Source organism: Onychomys torridus, chromosome 1, assembly GCF_903995425.1.
Source record: "Onychomys torridus chromosome 1, mOncTor1.1, whole genome shotgun sequence".
NCBI classification, from domain to species: Eukaryota; Metazoa; Chordata; class Mammalia; order Rodentia; family Cricetidae; genus Onychomys; species Onychomys torridus.
Genome location: NC_050443.1, coordinates 3,374,429 through 3,393,104, shown reverse-complemented (window position 1 = coordinate 3,393,104; position 18,676 = coordinate 3,374,429). Strand labels below are relative to the sequence as shown.

The window sequence follows — 18,676 nt, the reverse complement described above, 5'->3', positions numbered from 1 at the left end:
CAACATGTGAGCCCAGACACAGCATCTCTCTGAAGCCTGGCATTCAAGGACTCTATTAGCTCCCAGGTGGGGCTGCTCTGTGACACTCACGAGGTTGAGTGCCCCTGGCAAGGGCCACAGCCCAGGCCCTGCCTGCCCTCACCCAGCTCACCCCAGCTCCAGGAACTGAGTCAGGAAATCCATGCTTCAGAAAGGTTAGCTCCCAGATGATGTCAAGAGGTGACTCAGTCCCAACCCTGAGTCTGCCCTGGAAGAGGAGCTTCTCAGGGACACATGAGGAGTGGATGGGAAATTGGGAGAGCCACACCCATGAGAATTGCCATTTATTCCCGGAGTTGCCAAAATCATCACCAAGGATTCACCAAGGGGTGCCAAGGGAACGAGGAGGCTCAAACACTGATTGGGGGTTGTCAGGAGTTTAGAGGAAGGTGGAATGGGTGGGGGAACCCCAGCTGTCCCTCCCCCATCTAATGCCACAGAAAAGGTCCTCCTCTGGCCGGCTCCCCTCCCCATCCCCCATGTCCAGTTTTTCTCAGGAGGAGGTGGGTTGGGGACTTGGGAAGAGGGTGTAGTGTGAGTGGGCCCCAGGAGGGGGAAGGGCACTGGGGGGAGGGTCCCCCATTTCACATGCACTCACAACACTGATCTCCCAGGGAACAGAAATCGGGGAAGCCAGCTGAACCAGGCCTCCCTCCTACCCTGGATTATAGGAGGAAGGGATTAGTGCTGGGGGCTGGGGGGCCCGGGGGCATCATAGGAGGCAGGCCAGGGCCTCCACCAAGAGGAGAAATGTAGGGAGGTGGCGCTCCAGGAACTGGGGGCACAGGACTGAGCCGGAGCTGGTTCAGGGTGAGCGTTGCAGGGGGTGCTGGCTGGAAAGGATTGGTGACGGAGGGGCCGGTGGCCGGGGCTCCTGCAAGGAGAAGGAGTGACAGACACAGAAGCAGTCAGCAAATGCTGTCTGTCCAGTGTCTGTGTGGAGAGAAACATGCCTGCTCCACGAGACTTCTGCTCGGGGGCCAGAGGGAGGATCAAGGATGCAGGAGTCCACCTTCTACACTTACCGCTTGGCAGGAATGGGTTGGAAGCCTTGGCTCCTGGCGGTGTGGGGCCTGGCCGGCTCACCAGTGAGTCCAGGTCCACGAGGGCTGCATTAGGGCCTAGGAATGACTCCGGAGTCTTCCGTGTGGGAGGGGTGGGAGTTGGGGTCGCAGCAGGTGGGGGACTCCCCACAGTCTCAGCCAGAGACTCTCCAACCCCACTCATGTCAAACGCTCCAGGGCTGCGGGCGGGCACCTCTCCTGCGAGCAATTCCAGTTCCCCTGGAAGAAGCCACAACAGTGCTCGGAGGGACCAGCAGGTCCACTCTGCGTGGGGGGCGGGTGAGGGTGAAGACTCGGGAAGGGACAGAGGTGCACTGTGGCAGCTGAGCTGCGCCTGGACTCACAACTATGAGGATCTTACTGTCGTGAACAGGTAGAAGGAACGACAGAATCAATGTCAGGACAAGTCACAGTGACAGTTTCAGGAAGTACAGTCTCTGATGGCTGCTAGGGGACACCAGCAGTCTCAAAGGAGCAGCCCCCAGGAGAATCCTCCAGCTACAGAACCCATATGACATTTTACTGTGCAAAAGAAACCTGGCAGACACCCATGACCCTGGGATAGTTTGTGACATCCACAGGGTGCAGGGCAGACTTTTTCCTCTGCAAATTAACAAATGGAAACACATTTCCACACCACAACCAGCATCTCAATGGAAGCTAGCTTAAATAAAGGAAATACAGCCAAGCCCAGGGGTACAAGCCTATAATCCCAGCACTTGGGAGGTTTAGGTAGAAGGATCACATGTTCAAGGCCAGCCTGAGCTATAGAATATAGCAAGATCTGGGGGGGGGGGGGGGGGGGGGAATAACTAAGCAGAGAGCTGGGGATGTAGCTCAACGGTAAGGCACTTATGTACCTAGCATGGACAACTGGGATTCAATCCCAGGGTCACAAGAAAAGAAAAAGCAGAGTGTGGGGAATACATCTGTAATTGCAGACACCAGGGCTGAGGCAGAAGGGTCACAAGTTGAAGGACAGCCTCGGTAACCTAGCAATATGCTATCTCAAAAGAAAAAGTGACCGGCAATAACCAGCCCCCCGAGAGTGGCTTCGGTAAGACATTCAAGGAGGCCCAGGCTCACACTTGGGGTATCTGCTGTCAAGACCTGACTCAGCCTACAGCCGTAACCAAAGTGAGTGTGCTTGTCTGCTCCTCAGAGCCTCATGGTTAAGCAGAAGACAGCCAGGGAGAAAAAAGTGAGTAACACAAGGCAGGGGTCAGCATACTGATGCCATTTCTCCATTTCTCCAATTTCATCCCCCTCAGTGAATGACCCAGAGACACACACAAGTCAGACAAGAGTATGTGGATGGGATTTCCACAGTCACACATCTCTGCAAAGAGGGTGGCTGGCTCTGACTCACTCTATCCTGTGCATCCTACACCCTGTACCCTCAAGTACAGCAGGCACCCGGTGCAGCACAGGGAGAAGGGAAAACCAGGTATAGGGGCTCCTGGGGAGTCAGGAGGAGGGGTGACTCACCCGTGCTGCTCCCAGAGGTTGGCAGGGTAGTGCGAAGTCGGTCGAAGTCTGAGAATTCATCAGGCTCTGTGTCAAAGCCCCCAACTGCTGTGGGGCCCAAGATGTTCCGCTCAGCACCTGCCTGGTTGAGGCGCTACCTCAACTTCCTCCACCCTCGGGGTCCAGATAAACTCAGCATTCATACCCAGAACGCCGCCCCAGCCCAGCACAGGGCAGCCAGTACCTGCAGTGCCGTTGCTGCTGGGCTTGGCAGGTGAACCTCCCCAGGGGTCAGAGAAAGCCGGGGCAGGTGCCCAGGGGTCAGAAGAAGGGGGTCCACTGACGGGGGGCCCACCTAGATGAGGAAGGAGGCATATCAATGACCAGCCCCACTTCCAGGCCTTCTGCCTACACACACACACACACACACACACACACACACAAACCTCCCTCCCCACCCCTTGTCCCTGGACAGCCTCCTTACTCAACTTCAGACATATAGACTCCCAAGCCCGCTCTCCCCCTGCCCTAGCCATCTCATGGCCCTCACTGTGCCCAGGACATCCCTTCGTAAAGGGACAGCTGGCCCAAGGGGATGCAAAAAAGCAGATGGTGGTGCTCACCATCAGAGCTTCCCCACGGATCAGGGGTGGGCCCCTCTCCAGCTGCAGGAGCTGGGGTCCCACCCCAGGGGTCAACAGAGGGCCCTGTGGGGGCTGCAGGCCTCCAGGGATCCCCAGAGGCTGGCGTGGAGGCTGGACCACCCCAAGGATCAGCAGCTGGAGGGACAGCAGGTCCCCCCCAAGGGTCAGAAGCAGAAGCAGCTGGAGGGATGCCAGGAGCCACAGATGCTGGGCCCCCCCAGGGGTCAGAGGCCTGTGGGGGGGGCTGGGGCCGTGAAGACGTCAGCAAGATCCATGAGAGAGGACTGTGGGAAAAGAAGAAAGGGACATGAGGAGAGAACCAGAGACAGTCAGGAGGCCACCGCTTGCACCTCCTCTCCTCAACCCAGATCTGCCTACCATCTATGTGCCCAATTCCCCCACCTGGCCACTCCTACCCAGGTCTTCCTCCAAAGGGCCCCATCCTGTTCCCTGCACAGCAACCAGGGGCTGTGAGTGAAGACCGAGGTGAAGCCCTCCTCCCTGCGACAAGCAGAACTGCAAAGCCTTCCCTCACCCACCGTGTGCCTTGATTTTTTGTTCTGTTTTGTTTTTTGAGACAGAGTTTCTCTGTGAAACAGCCCTGGCTGTGCTGGAACTCACTCTGTATCCCAGGCTGACCTCTTGCCTCTGCCTCCCGAGTGCTGAGATTAAAGGTGTGCACCACCACCGCCTGGCTCTTTTTTTTTTTTTTAATTTTTTTTTTAATTTATTTACTTATTATGTATACAGAAGAGGGCACCAGGTCTCATTATAAATGTTTGTGAGCCACCATGTGGATGCTGGGAATTGAACTCAGGACCTCTGGAAGAGCAGTCGGTGCTCTTAACCTCTGAGCCATCTCTCCAGCCCTCTAACCACCCAGCTCTCCCCACAGCACGCTTTCCCTGAGCCCCCACCAGGTTACCCTGACCATTATTCCTCCTGATGCCACGTCACTGTCCTGCAGCGACTCCCACGCAATGCCGCCTGCCAACGGCTGCCTGTCCACGTGCAGACACTTAAGCAATGCCTGGTGAGCTGTGGGCAGGCATGAAAAGCTGCCAACTACAGCCCTCGCCTGACAGTGGAGATAGCCTACATATGCTCGCCCGCGCTCTCTGTCTCTCTGTGTGTCTCTCTGTGTCTCTCTCTCTGTCTCTCTGTCTCTGTCTCTGTCTCTCTCTCTCTCTCTCTCACACACACACACACACACACACACACACACACTCTCTCCCATCAGTACCCAGGAGGCAAACAGCCTCAGAGAGAGGACAGCCAGGCCTTCCCCAAGTAGCCACACTTACACTCAGAGTGTAAAGGGCAGAGGCAGAAACAAGTGAGTCTCCCACAGCCAGATGCAGGACCTCCCAGGCCTAAGGCCAGCTTGAGCAGACACTGCTGCCTATCAAGAAAGCCACATCGGCAAGAGAGGCACATTGGAACTGGGGCTGGAGCTCACAAAGTACTTGTCTGGGATGCACAAAGCCCTGGGTTCAATCCCCAGCCATGCACAAAATCACGCAATGGCAGCACATGCATATACATCTCAGCACTCAAGGGGTAGAGAAGAAAGGATCAGAAATTCAGGGTCATCCCAGCTACACAGAGTTGAAGGCCAGCCTGGGCTACATGAGACGGTGACTCAAAAAGGAAAAAGTCTCACTGGCTAATCACATGGAAACAAGCCTACTCTTTATGACCTGATCTGGAAGCAGTTAGGCTCAGGGTATGCAGAGTTATAAAGACACTCAGGACAGAACACTGACTAGGGGTAGCTACAATGCTGCTGCTGCTGCTGCTGCCTCAGCCCCAAGTGCAGCTCGTCCTGACAGGAAGATTGGAAAGCCTGCCTGGCCTAACCCTGTCTACACGCAGAACCATGAGAAAACAACTGTGCGTGACCAGACGTGAGCAGGATCCAGAAAGGCTGCCACACAGCTGAGCGCACAGGCGTGGCAGACCAACTCTTCGGTGCCTTGGTCTGGGGAGGCTCAGGTAGGATCTTTGGATGGCATCCGGCAAAACATATGCATGGACAGACGAGCCCCATGTCCTGCCTCAGCCGGTCAGCCTGTGGTTATGGTTCTAGGCCCTCTTTCCTTCAGCCTCCTGGGCCACAGGGGAGGCAGTGGGGCAGAACAGGCTTCTGACCTGGCCCTTCCTTGACGGGATCACCCTCTGAGCACTCACCTCCTCCTTGCCTCCAGTCTCCCTCTTGCTCTCCTCTATTGCCATCTGCAGCCTCAAGTCATCCCCACGTCGGATCCGTTCTTCCTATGGGAGGCGGAAGCAGCCAGACACGGTAGGGCTCAGACCGTAAGCCACGAGAGGACAGCTGGCCCAGCCTGGAAGTCCCCACCCCAACCACCCCTCTCCCACTCTGAAAACGAAAATGGAGAAATAAAAATGGGATGTGGACAATGTATGGAATGTGGATGGGACACCTGGGTCAAAGGTAGGGCAGGCAGGAGGCAGAGGGGCGGTGTGCTCTAGAGAGGGAAGGGGCTGTACACAGTGCTATGGAAGGGCTGGCCAAACCTGGTGTGTGAAAACAGCTCAGGTGACCCTCTCACTCCGGCCTGCTGCTGAGGTCAGGACTTAGGGATGCTTGCACCCCCAGAGAGCTGCAGCAGATCTACCCAGTGTCCGGGGTGCCCACCCTGGCTTCTGTTTGGACCAAGGTGTCTACAGCTAAAGCTGCTGGACTGAGGGCTGAGAGTGAATACACCTGCATCCAGGGGGGCACTTCAGGAGGGACAAGGAGTGAGGGAAGCCGTGGGAGGGCAGGGAGGCCGCTCTGACCTTATCATGCTCCTCTCGGCTCAAACTAAGGGCCAGCTGGAGCTGGACGTCATCCTCGGGGCCGCAGGACGGGGGCTGGCGGAGAGAAAGTATGAGGGCAGGGCAGGGGAAGCCAGAGCACCAGTCAGAGAGGCAGGCCGCCCAGGGACAGCAGGCCAGGGCTGAGCGAGGTCAAGAAAGGAAGGGACAGGGCTTTTCCCTAGTCGGTGACGACGGGCAGAGAAGGCAGCTGTGCACCTGACTGCCGAAGGGCAGGACAGCCTCCCGGGAGCAAGGAGCTAGAGATGGAGGAGCGAGAAGCACCAGGAGAGAGAGAGCAGGGGCAAGGAGAGGGAGAGCAGGTGGAGAGTGAGGCGGGCGAGGCATGAGGACAAGATGGCAGAACAGAGCCCCCCCCCCCCCCCCGCGGCGCCCCATACCTGGTCAGCCTCCTCCTTGCTCATGGCCAGGGCCAGCTGGAGTTGCAGCTCCTCCTCTCCACTGCTCTGCGGCCAGGCCTGCTCTGCCTCAGGGGGTGGTCCAGAACCCACAGCTGCTGAGGAGGCTGGAGACGGGAGACAGTAAGACACAGATGGACCAGAGACCAGGAGCTGGGAACCCACAGACAGACATGGATGGGGCTGCGGCCCAGGCCCCGGCACACTGCCCCCTCCCCAGGCCTTTAGGGGCCAAACTGGGAGGGAAATGAATGGAGCCAGAGCCCAGGGAAGGCCAAAGGGTAGCCCTACCCTCAGAACAGCCATCGGCTGCTAAGGGAAAGGAAGACCTGGGCGCTGCAGGACAGCAGGGCCCAGGCCTCCAGAGGGAGCCTCCCTGGTTTCCCAGGCTAGGAGAACTGCCAAGAGAGCAGACAAGAGCCTCGTTGCCAGGCAGACCTGCAGCCCTGGCAGGAACAGCTGGAGCTTAAGAAGGAAGGCAACATCTGTCCAGACTCTGGAACCCAAGGAAGGGAACAAGAACCCTTGGTGTCAAGAGAACCAGGAGAGAGGAGGGACAGGCCACATTAAGTTCAAGAGAGGTTCCAGGGCCAGCAGAAGGCGGGAGCTCAATGGTGTGCTCCCGAGAGGAGGCCCGAGACCCCAGGCCCTACAGTCAGCATCTTTCATCAGTCCTCAGTCCTGCCACCATGTGCCCGTCAGCCGGCCACCGGCACTGTCTGCAGGCTCCACGGTGGTTCCTGACTCTCTCTGCCAAGAGGGCAGGCTCTCTAACTTGCAGTGTTTCAGAGCAGCTCCACACACCACAGGAAGCTGTCCGCACCTGCCCCCAAGCACTTCCACCCTAGAACAGGTCCTAGGGGCTAGCCTCAAGAGGTGGGTGCTGGCAATCCCTACCCCATCCCAAACCTCTGTGCAAATACCTTAAGGCTCCCACCCAGGTTGTATGTACTGATCCTCAAGGCCCCACTTCAGGCCTTCATGCCTCATGAGGAAATAGACATCAACCAACAGCCGGAGAGCTGCCCACACCAACCACCCAGCTCCACACTCCCTGTGGCTGCCCTCCTTCCTCTCCAAGCAGCTTGCTCTGGGACATGGGTCAGCAGACTCTGGCCCATAGCCAAAGCCGGCTCTTTAAATGGCTGAGAAAGAAAACAAAAGAGCATGTCAAGACATACAGAAAAGGCATTAAGAAATTCCAGCTCATGCCAGGCGGTGGTGGCACATGCCTTTAATCCCAGCACTCAGGAGGCAGAGGCAGGCGGATCTCTGAGTTTGAGGCCAGCCTGGGCTACAGAGCAAGTTCTAGGACAGTCGGGGCTACGCAGAGAAACTGTCTCGAAAAACAAACAAACAAACAAACAAGAAGGTCAATGCCAGTTTCAGAGTCCATGGTGGGAGTGTAGAGAGCACGTGACCCGGCTCCGATCCTCATTTGTGTGTGAACTGGGAGAAGCATGTGCCTTAGGCTCCTCCTTTGTCAACAAAGCTCAAGGTGTTCAAGTATCTGGCCCCTCAGGAGCCTGGCCATGTCTAACAGCTGAGAAACGCTCCTTGTAGAAACTAGGAAGATGGCTTAGTGGTTAAAAGCACTTACTGCACAAGCGTGAGGACCCGAGTTCCTGTCCCCAGAACCCACCTGAATGCTGGCTAGACTTGACACTAGTCATTCCCGCCTAGGAAGACAGACAGAGGCTCTCCAGAGCAAGCTGGCTCACAAGACTAGCTGGCATACTAGTGAGCTCTGGGTTTGACTGAGACCATGCGTCAAAAAGAACAAGGTGCAGAGGACCAACACCGGGCTCCACACACGTGGGTATGAGTGCACAGCCATCTGCCCACATGTGCAACCCCATACACACATATGCATGCATACCACACGTCTTCCATGAAGCCAACCAGGCATGCTCCTTGCTACAGACAAGCCTCCTCAGCCCAGCCCGTCCTACCTTAGGGCCTGCCCTCCTCACCCTCCATTCTCTACCCCCCCAGCTGGTCCTTCCTTCCACTGCGCCCCCAGGTCTAAACCCTGCCTGAGCACATCCCACAGTGTCAGCGGCCCAACGCTGACACCAACGCTGACGCACCAGACAGAAGGCAGGCTCCATCTGCCCTGGAAGGCCCCACACAGCTCACCCCAGGGCAGCCCCACAACCACATGCAAGCCCAAGTGTTCGCCCCCACTCTCCTCACTCTCCTGGACCGTGATAAAATGAAAGCCCACAGCTGCCACCGAACATGTCACTAGGGAGAGCACAGCCGTACGACACGGGACGCACTTTCGCTTTACGCCGCTTGCGTTCCTCTCAAATATTCGTCACCACCCACAAACAACATTCTAAAATCTCTAAAAGTAAACGCCCAGGCCTCGCCGTGACCCTGGCCAAGCCCCGCACCATGGTGTCGACCTCCTTTCTGTGCCCTTCGGGCCTCTGCACTGCCCTTTAGCTAGAAGGACAAGCCACAGAAGACCAGAATGGCAGCTCCCTCGGGCACGAGTGTCCCCATCAGGGGCTGGCCTAAGCCTGTACCTTGGGAGTCCCGAGCCCCACACAACCTGACAAGATGTGGGTGCACCTGCTCAGACACTCCAAGGACCAGGGCAGGGGTCAGGGACTCTGCTGGCTGCCCTCGGGGTCTGGACACGCCTGGGCCCAAAGGAGGCATTCAGCAAAATTGCAGGCAAGCTGAATGAAACTTCTAGAGTCTGAGGCCATCACACAAGGAAGGAAAAGGGTGGATCAGCTGGAACGGGCCCACGGGAACACAGGACAGCCCCTAGCTGTCAGGGACTTCCAGGAGTGGGAGAGAAACCTCACCCGTGGCAGTCTGTGCCAGTTTCTCCTTGGTCTTGAGCGCGTGGGCGCGCTCCTCCCGAAGCCGGTCCTCATCACGCAGCAAAGCCACCAGCTGCTTGGCCTTCTCCCGCACATTCACCCCCTGGTCCTTGCCATCACGGTCCACATACTGGAAGTCCTTCAGCGTCTGCACAGCATACATGTTCTCTTTGCACTGTTGGGACACACGCTCAGAGCCAGTCTTGATGAGGTACTCCATCAACGTCATGGCCTGCAAGGTGCAGGTACACCAGTCACTGACACTGAACTCCGCTAGCAGAGGGACTAAAGGCTGTGGAAGCATTTGGGCCCTGGGGCAGCTGCCCACGTTCAAGTCTCATAACCCACAGTAGAGTGTGGAACAGACCTAAAAGGGAGAGGAGTGGGGGGACATGGGCTGCCATGAGCCACAATGCACTGCGCTCCATGAGAAGCTAGACACAACGGCCACACAATGTGTGGTCCCATGGGTGTGAAATGTCCAGAAAAGACTAATTCAGACAGACAGAGGAGATCGTGGGTGCCAGGAGACAAGTATGAGTGGGGGACATTCAATGGGGGGGGGGGGGTTAAAGGAAACGTGCATCTAGCAGCCAGAGGTGTGGCTGCCGGCACTGAGTGCACCAGATGCCTCTGAACTGGTCACTCCAAAAAGCTGACTGCTGTGCGTGGGCTCTACGCAGTTCAGTTGACAACATCACCGAAGACAGGATGACAGCCACCCTGGGCATCACTTAGGACCACAAAACACATCCCACATCCTGAAGGCGAAATCCGAAGCAACAGAGCCAAAGCAAACTAAAAAGTGCAGGAAGTCTTAAGGATGAGGAGATGGCCTGCTCCTAGAGGGATGAGATGATACAGGAGGCCGCTAGTCCTAGGCTTTCTCAGAAAGGATAAAGCACCCAAGCCAAGCCAGACACAACACCAGGAATGACAGCTCGGAGCAGAAGCACTACCGCTCAGTTGTATCCTTTGGTATCCTTCCTATTTTGTAATATGCAAACAAATGCCCTTTTCAGAAAAATGAAATTAAGTACTTAAGGAAAAAATAGAAATAATAACCCAGAGGCTGGAGACGGCCCAACAGTTAAGAGTACGTGCTGCTCTTGCAGAGGACCCCAGTTCCATTCCCAGCACCGACATGGTGACTCACAACCATATATATTCCAGTGCCAGGGGCCTAATGCCCTCTTCTGACCTCTGCAGGCACTAGCCACATAAGCGCTCCACACACATAGACACAGGCAAACACTCGTACAGATGAAGTAAAATTAAATAAATCCTAAACCACTGAAATAAATAACCAACCCAAGGGAAGACCAGACTCGAGGCCTGTTTCCAGAGCAACGTCATGGTCCCTAGAAGACTCTGAAAAAGGCTCAGCCACTGACCAAGGAGAAAAGCACGCCTTAGGTTCTACAGGTGACTGCAGAGACTTCATGGAGCCCCCAAACTCAGATGTAGGATGGAAGGGGAAGAAATGGGACACAGGAGGCAGCCACAGGAGCTAAGCGCTACCTATCTAAATGGTGAAAACTGCCATAAAACAATGCTGCACCTCATTAAAGTTTTGTAATGGGGGGGGGGTGCAAAAGACAGACAGATTTGCTGTGTAGACGACACTGGCCTCAGAACTCACAGTAGGTCTCAACTTCCTGAGACCTAGGATTACAGGTACATGCCACCACCCAGCTTTGGAAAGGCTCTCGGTATTTACATCTGATTAGTCCGCAACTGGCCCTGGCAGCAGGCAGTGTTTACTCTCAGAGGAGAAAGATTTCTACACATGGTTACACCCCAAGAGGAGAGGCAGAGAGGCAGGTCTGGGGGCCTGGTGCTTTGGAATCCAGAATCTTCCTGACTGGGACCACAAAGTCACTGCACCAGGGCACACCTGCACATGTCGTCAGAGGGGGTTCTGCCAACAGCCACACAAAACAGGCCAGGAGCAAAGTATATAAACGGCTTCACTTCAGAGAACATCGCCCTTTGTGCCACACAGTTGTGAGAAGCCCTCAAACTTCAGCTCTCTGGACTTTGGAATTGCAGCTAAAGACTACGAAGCAGGGAACCGCCCAAATGCCCAGGCACTGTGCCACTTACAGCAACTGCTGCAGGGGCACTGGGACCACCCAACAACAGAGCATCGGTGTTGTATCAGTGACACACTGGCTACACGCAACTACACAGACAAGCAGAGATCACCACCCCAGCCCTGGTGAGCATGGGACGAGACCCCAGAAGCCACACATCACTGGTCCCATACCTAAGAAGTTCCAGGAGAGAGTTCACAGACATCCACAGTGTCCCTGGGGAGGGCTGTCACGAGGAAGCCTCCTAGGGAGCAGAACAGGTCCTCTATCTCCCTCTAGGAGGAGGCTCCAGAGCTGTGCACCTCCAGCACAAGCTCATCAGGTTTAGCCCACTCATGATTTAGCTGACCAGCTTCTCCTCAATAAAAAGCTTGGAATTTTGTTTGAATGTGGGCAACTGAACTGGATGATCCCAAATAGAGAGCCCATGGAGCTTGTTAAGTTTTAAACCAGTTCCACCAAGATGTCCTCCTATATTACAACGAACATTTGAAACAGGGTCAGCTCCATTCCCTATAAAGGTCCTGGTGATAACTATTTCCCATTTTCACACCGCACAGTCTCTGTCCAACTATCCCACAGGGTAGCTGCAAGGGCCTGGCCATGTTCCCATAGAACCTGACTTACAAAGCAGGCTGTGCACAGGACTGACCCACAGCCTGCACTCGGCTGACTTCTAGTTAGTCTAAGATAAGGACTGGGGAGACTGAGTCCCGTGTTCCTCTGAGAACATCAGACAAAGGGGTGGATTATAGTTCCCCACTCCCAAACTGCTAGGCCCCTAAAGTGCATATTCTTTCTCCATGAGGGTGACTAGACCCACACTGTTCGCCAGGAAAGACGGTACAAGCAAGAGCCCCAGCACAGCATAAGGAACCAGAAATTCAAAGCAAGCAGGATACCAGCACGGCCACATTGGGATAGACAAGTGCAAGCATTCAAAGCCCAGATCCCCAGAAGCCCTGCCAAGGGGGCCGCACAATTAGAGTTCAGGGGCAAGCATGATGTCTGGATCACAGAAACGAGAACATCTGTCAGAAGCCAGAGACTGTGCCTAGAAAGGGGAGATTTTTCTGTACACGAATCATATTTTGGTAAATCTATCTTGAAAGAACCCTTGAAAGCCAGGTATGGTGGCTCACGCCTATAATCCTGGCACTCGAGAGGCAGAGGCAGGTGGGTCTCTGTGAGTTTGAGGCCAGCCTGATCTACATTGTGAGTTCCAGGACGACCAGGACTATATTTAAAAAAATCATCATCGGGACCTGTGAGCAGCCTGGCAGTCTCTTTCAGGAAGTCTTTTCTGACTGGTGGAGGCTACAGGATCCTCCACTGGTCCCTCCAACTACAACAGGCCACCCTCTACTTGCCTGAGAGCTGCCTGAGGGATGGAGCCACGGGAAGGCCAGAAACAGAAATGACCATGGGAACATGAAGACGGCCCCTCCTGGACCTCCACAACCTCCAGAGGCAGCCACAGCCCAACCTGCACTTCCCTGCCATATACCACCTCCGGGCACTAGAGCAGCATACTCTGAGCTCCCTGGTCCTATCTAAGGCGCCTCACTATTCTGGGCCCCGAGCAGCACAGTCTCAGCCATTAATCAGGAAGGGTCTGCACTCCAGGGCCACTCCATCCCCACTAAAGCCCTGCAGCCCTCCTCCTCCTCACCCCAGCAAAGGCCTGCTTGTGACAATGGGCTTTTCCCCAGGTCCCAGCAGAGTAAAGGCCAGCTAGGTTTTCACTCTAAGACCAGTAAGGACCTGCGTCAATGACTAAATGCAAGCAATGGCCAATCTTGGTATGTCGTGATGAGCATGAAGCAGGCCTCAACTCTCCACTTCAGTATGCAGATGGTACTATGTCTCCTCATCTTGAAGCAGAGAAAACCATCCTACCTTGACAGGAAGTCTCTCAGATAGTCCAAGACATGTAGACTTTAAACTAGGGCCATTAGAGCTGGTGCCTCAGTCTGTCCCCTGAGATGGAGAGTGGACCCTCCAAAGCAGGGAGATATCGGGGACTAACCTGGGGGTCCGAGTCAGAAGCAGTGACTCCTCGCCATGGAAGGCAGTCCAGCAACTGGCCTGAGGTCCCATGATCAACATCATAATTCAGGTAGCTGGCCCCAGCCCATTCCCTTACCTCTGAACAGAGGGACCAAGGTGTGGGAGGCAGTAGCGGGTCCCCCACTCCCTAAGAGCAATGGTCCAACCTGAAACCCATTTGCTCAGTACCGCCCCGATGCATTTCCTTCTAAAGAAAGCCTCCTAAGACTGGGGTACCTAATTCCTCACGCATAAAACCACATTTACTAAACTTACATATCCATGTGCCCTCTGACCCAGCAACTCCAGCACCAGAAAAAAGCAAGCACATCAGAATATTAACAGCAGTTTTGCTTAAAAAAGCAAAACACCACCACAGCCTGGAAGTGTAGGCCTGTAACTCCAGCTACTTTGGAGACTGAGGAAGTTCACAAGTTCAAGGCCTACTTGGACTACAGAGCGAGTGAGAGGCCAGCCAAGGCAATTCAGCAAAACTTTTATCTAAGAATAACAAGTAAAACCTGGCTGAGAATGTAAATAAATGATAAAGTGTTTGCCTAATGTATGTGAAGCCCTAGGTTTAAAACCCGGTATGACAAGCAACAAAACACACAACACGTCTCCACTGCCCCGAAGTTCCCCTGTGCTCCACTTTATCTCCCTACTGCATACAACGCTGGACAAGCCTGTTATCTGCTCCCGACCGACCGAGGCTCAGCCTTTCCCAGCAGGTCAATACATGCCAGTGAACCTGACATCCACATAACCTCAACGGGGAAGGCGACTGAGATCACATGTGCTGTACCAACGTGCCCACAGTTCAGGGCCATCTGTGCAGTGGAAGCACCCATCTCAGAGCGGACAGAGGTGGCTTTCAGAAGCCGGGAACTGCTCAAAAACAAACAAACAAATCAAAGACTGAAGGATCAGGGGCTCACACTCAGCTGCAGAGTTCAGAGGCAGCCTGGGCTCTGTAAGACCCAATCTCAAAAGAGCCTCACTAAATGAATAAACGTGTCTGTCTGTGCAGCGACACAGGCCTGCGAGCTCAGAAGCCATCAGAAGGCAGAAGGAGCGCTGCAAATTCTAGACCAGCCTGAGCTGCACAGAAAGACCAAAGGAAGACAGGTAAGTTTAGAGAAACACCTATCTGTACAGAATGCACCCTCCTTCATTATTCCCTTAATGACACCGTGTAGCAGCACACCACACACCATCTGCATTGCACTAGGTGCTGTAAGCACCCACAGACACTTAAAAGATGTCACCCGGCCGTTCACAAGAACTGCACCATTTTATAGAAGACACTTGACCACCATCAGACTCTGGTCAAGTGGGGACCTAGGAACCAATGCCCCAGAGATACTGAGGAGGACTCTATCTGTTCCCAAGAGTTAACATACGAGAACAGTCTTGAACCGCTCCCTCTTGAGAAGAGGGAGGGGCGCTAGGCAAGGCACAGGCTGCTGTGCTCTTGTCCTCCTGCCCCAAGGAACCACACCCAGGTGCTGACCTTGTAGACGTGCCTCCAGTTCTTGCCGTGGTCATTGAGCCGCTTCCAGATCATGCTCATGATCTCGGAGAAGGCCACAACATTGTAGGTGAGGTCAGCAATCTCTGACATGAGGGAGCTGGATGGGCCCCAGGGATCATTGCTTGTGGCTTCCCGGACCTTGATCTCAGCCTCTGAGTAGTTGTGGACGATATTCTTCATCTGACGCCGAAGCGATGAGGTCGACATTTTGCCCAGTAGTGGTATCAAGGGGCACCAGCCCCCTGGGGCATGGAGAGGTGAGGCGACTCACAGAGGGAGACCGCAATGGATGCTGGTAGATCACCACATCTGAAGAGGGAGAGAATCTTTGGAAACACAAAGGAAACACAGACAGGCCAGCACCCAAGCTGTCCCCGAGCCTCCCACTCTGGAGGTTCCCCAGCACTCCTGAGGAAGACAAGATGCTAAGTGGCTAAGAAGACTCCCTCCCCTGCTAACCTCTGTCTTAAAGTTAGCCCATCCTTCTTTCGGTTCCTCAAACAAGCCTAGCTTCTTCCTGCCTGGGGCCCCAGATCAGCTGAGGCAGAACATGCAGTGGTATGTCAGACATCCCGAGTCCATACCCCAGTTCGGCTTAACAGGGCAGGCCTCAAACTTTGGACCTCAGTTTTCTCCTGTACAAAATGAAGTTCTGTGAAATAAGGGTCCTACTAAACAGGTTTCAGTAAAGGCTGGTCAGCTCTCAGGGAGCCCCCTCTCCTGCTAACAAATTCTCCTCCTTCCTCGACCAAGACTGCTACACATCTTCTCAGACCTGAACTCAGACATCTTTATCGCCAATGATAAAGGGATTCTTATGAGTGGATTCCTATGATCTTCAACCTACTTGTCTGGTTCTGAAGCTATGGTGACCTAAGACCCATAGTGGTGGAAACGAATCTGTTTGTATATGGTTTTTCCCTACAAAGAAGCTGGTGCCGGAAAACACTCAATAAACAGTACGGGAAGGAACTGGAGGAGGACACAAGCAAAGACCTCTAGGACAAGAGTCATGACAGAAGAGGCCATGATGGCATTAACGAAATGGTGGGGAGCCAGAGGTGGTGTCCGGGGCAGTGGGAGGCTGGGGGATGTCCCAAGGGCAGAGAGGAAAGCTCAGGCTCAAGGGAGGAGAGATAAGGAATGTAGGAGTCCCCAGTCATGGGTACCAGCTGTGCCATGAGGCACACATTATCGCATCTAATACTGAATGCAGACAACAGCCTCATGGAAGTTAAAAAACTCAGCCAAGGTTAGATAATAAATGCCAAAGAATATCCAACTGGGAAACAAACCTATTTTACTACTTCTACAAATTCATACTTGGGGGGGGGGGGGGGAGTTGACACAGCATCTCTCTACACAGCCCTGGCTGTCCTGTAACTAGAGAGATCTCCCTGCCCCTCCCTCCCAAGTGCTGGCATTAAAGGTGTGTGCCATTAAACCCATGCTTTTAAATCAACCTCGATAAATTCAACCTGTGCTGTGACCAGCCAATGAGAAAAGGCATCAAGGGCAGGAACCAGGCAAATGAGGGGAATACTAACGAGCACTTCCACAACCCTTGCGTCCTTCTAGGCACCCATTAAGTGCTGTGCACTACCAATTCAAGTCTTACAAATCCGTGACTCACAGCCTCTTTACACAGGAGGGAACATGGACACATCAACGCCTTGCCCAGGGACACACACCTCACAACTGGAGCAGCCTGGGTCCAGAGTAGGCTCCGATCACCAGTCTATGTCTCTCCAACAAGCCATGGAGGGAGATTTACTGAGCCCTACCATGATCCAACCTGAAGGAAGACATAGGTGAATGGGAGAGGCTGCTCTCTGCCTTGAACTCAGGTCAGAGAACGGAACACCTGCAAGCAGGCACAACTAGGCAAAAAAAAAAAAAAAAAAAAAAAAGGTGGCTGGGTCCTAAGACAGGACCAGGCAGACACAGTGAGACAAACGTTTGAGAGTGGCAAGGGAAGAGGCACACAGAAACTCAGACAGAATGCAAGCGACAGCAAGGCAGAGGGCAGAACAACAGGGACCCCGAAACCACACACACACACACACACACACACACACACACCACACACACACCCCACAGGGTTCCAGACTGAGACAAAAGCATGCATGCATGCATACATACATACATACCCAAGACACGGTTAAAAACAACACAAAACGTATGCACAAATCCCAGCCACAGAAGCAACCAGCAGAACAAACCTTGTGCCTTGTGCCTCAGTTCACTGAACTGTGTAACAAGCGGAGGGATGCTATCTGGCAGGCTTGCTGATTAAATAAGATGTGTACATATAAAAGGCTTGGTTCTGTGCCCCACAGATAGTAGGCGCTCGGTACCCCGGCCTGCTATTATTATCAGAGAAAACCATTTCCAAAAGGGTGGCATCTAAAGATGTGCTATCCTAACACCAACCTACTTCAAGCATGTTCGAAAAAAACATACTAGATTTCACAGATACTGCTGAGAATGAGGCAGTTTTCCACATTTAATTAATTTAGAAATGTTTATTAAACAGTGCAAACACCACAGCGAAATTCTCCCCAGGGGAATTCAAATAACTGGTATCAAACACTAAGCGAAACAAAATCTCTAATAATAATAACCAGAGCTCCTAGTAATCAAACACCTAACTCCCGGCCAGACAGTTAAGCACTTTACAAGCACCACCTCAAGTAACGTGCAGAGACCCTGTGGTGCAGGGTCTGCCGTTTAGAAACGCTTCCATTTATAAGACTAGTAAACTGAGAGGTCTGGAGACCCGGCGAGCAGCAGCGTCTGGATCCCACAGTCAGAGCTCCTACCCATTCCTCAGAAACCTGGGAAAAGCGGGAGCATCCTCAACCAGAGCCAAAGGGTCCTGGGAAGGAACTTAGGGCCTGGGGGACGACAGCAATGGTGACAAAAACGAGACGTGAAGACCGGGAGAGAAGTATGCACCAGAGGGAGGCAGGTCCGGGGAAATGAAGACACGGAGAAACCCACAAGGGACAAGAACGGCATCCTGACAGGAACACGAAGCGAACCAGGACACAAACACACGGCACTCGGATCTCCAAACCCTTTTGTACGAACACCGAAACACAGAGAGGCAGGGCAACACAAGCAACAGGACCGCGCGAGACGGGGACACTGACAATCCCAGAAAAGACACACACCGGCAGGCAAACCCGACCCGGGCACAGTGGTAAAAAAGCAGCCACAAGCCATCAGCGGCTGGAACACCGGCTCCGAGGCTGGCTGGACCCGCGCGTGCCACGGCCCGGGCCAGGACGCCGGACTCGCCGCGACGGAGGCCAGCATTGCGCCCCTCTCTCACCTCGGCCCACTCACACCGGGCTCCCGGGGGTCATGACGGTCAGCCCCCTGCCCCCGCTCGGCCTCGGTGTCGCGGAGCGCGCGCCGGGCTGCGGGAAGCAGAGGTGCGCACGGGCGCACGCACAGACGCACGGACGCACGGAGGGCCGCACGGCGACGGCCCCGCCGCCCCGGCGCCCGGGAGGGGCGCGGAGAGCCGGGCGGGGGGAGGGGAGCCGCCGAGCGGACGGGAAGCAACCGAAGGTGGCGACGGACCGGAAGCGGAAGTGACCCCGCGCGCCCCGCCCTCTGCACCTCGCCCGGCAGCCTCTACTTCCGCGAGCAAACCCTCCCTGGCATCACTTCCGGCGCACGGGACTGCGTCTGTA

General features: G+C 54.6%; 1 protein-coding gene across 1 annotated transcript; it reads right to left on the bottom strand.

The window, feature by feature from the left end:
* Nucleotides 1–306: 306 nt before the first annotated feature.
* On the bottom strand, nucleotides 307–18,590 carry Epn1 (epsin 1). Its single transcript, XM_036195812.1, is given in 13 exon segments — nucleotides 307–913; nucleotides 1,065–1,322; nucleotides 2,592–2,678; nucleotides 2,815–2,925; nucleotides 3,194–3,455; nucleotides 3,457–3,498; nucleotides 5,405–5,488; nucleotides 6,017–6,091; nucleotides 6,436–6,560; nucleotides 9,276–9,525; nucleotides 14,952–15,281; nucleotides 16,664–16,767; nucleotides 18,310–18,590. Coding segments are annotated over 11 exon segments (1,731 nt in total). The 5' UTR covers nucleotides 15,180–15,281; nucleotides 16,664–16,767; nucleotides 18,310–18,590; the 3' UTR covers nucleotides 307–704.
* Between the last annotated feature and the right edge of the window lie 86 nt (nucleotides 18,591–18,676).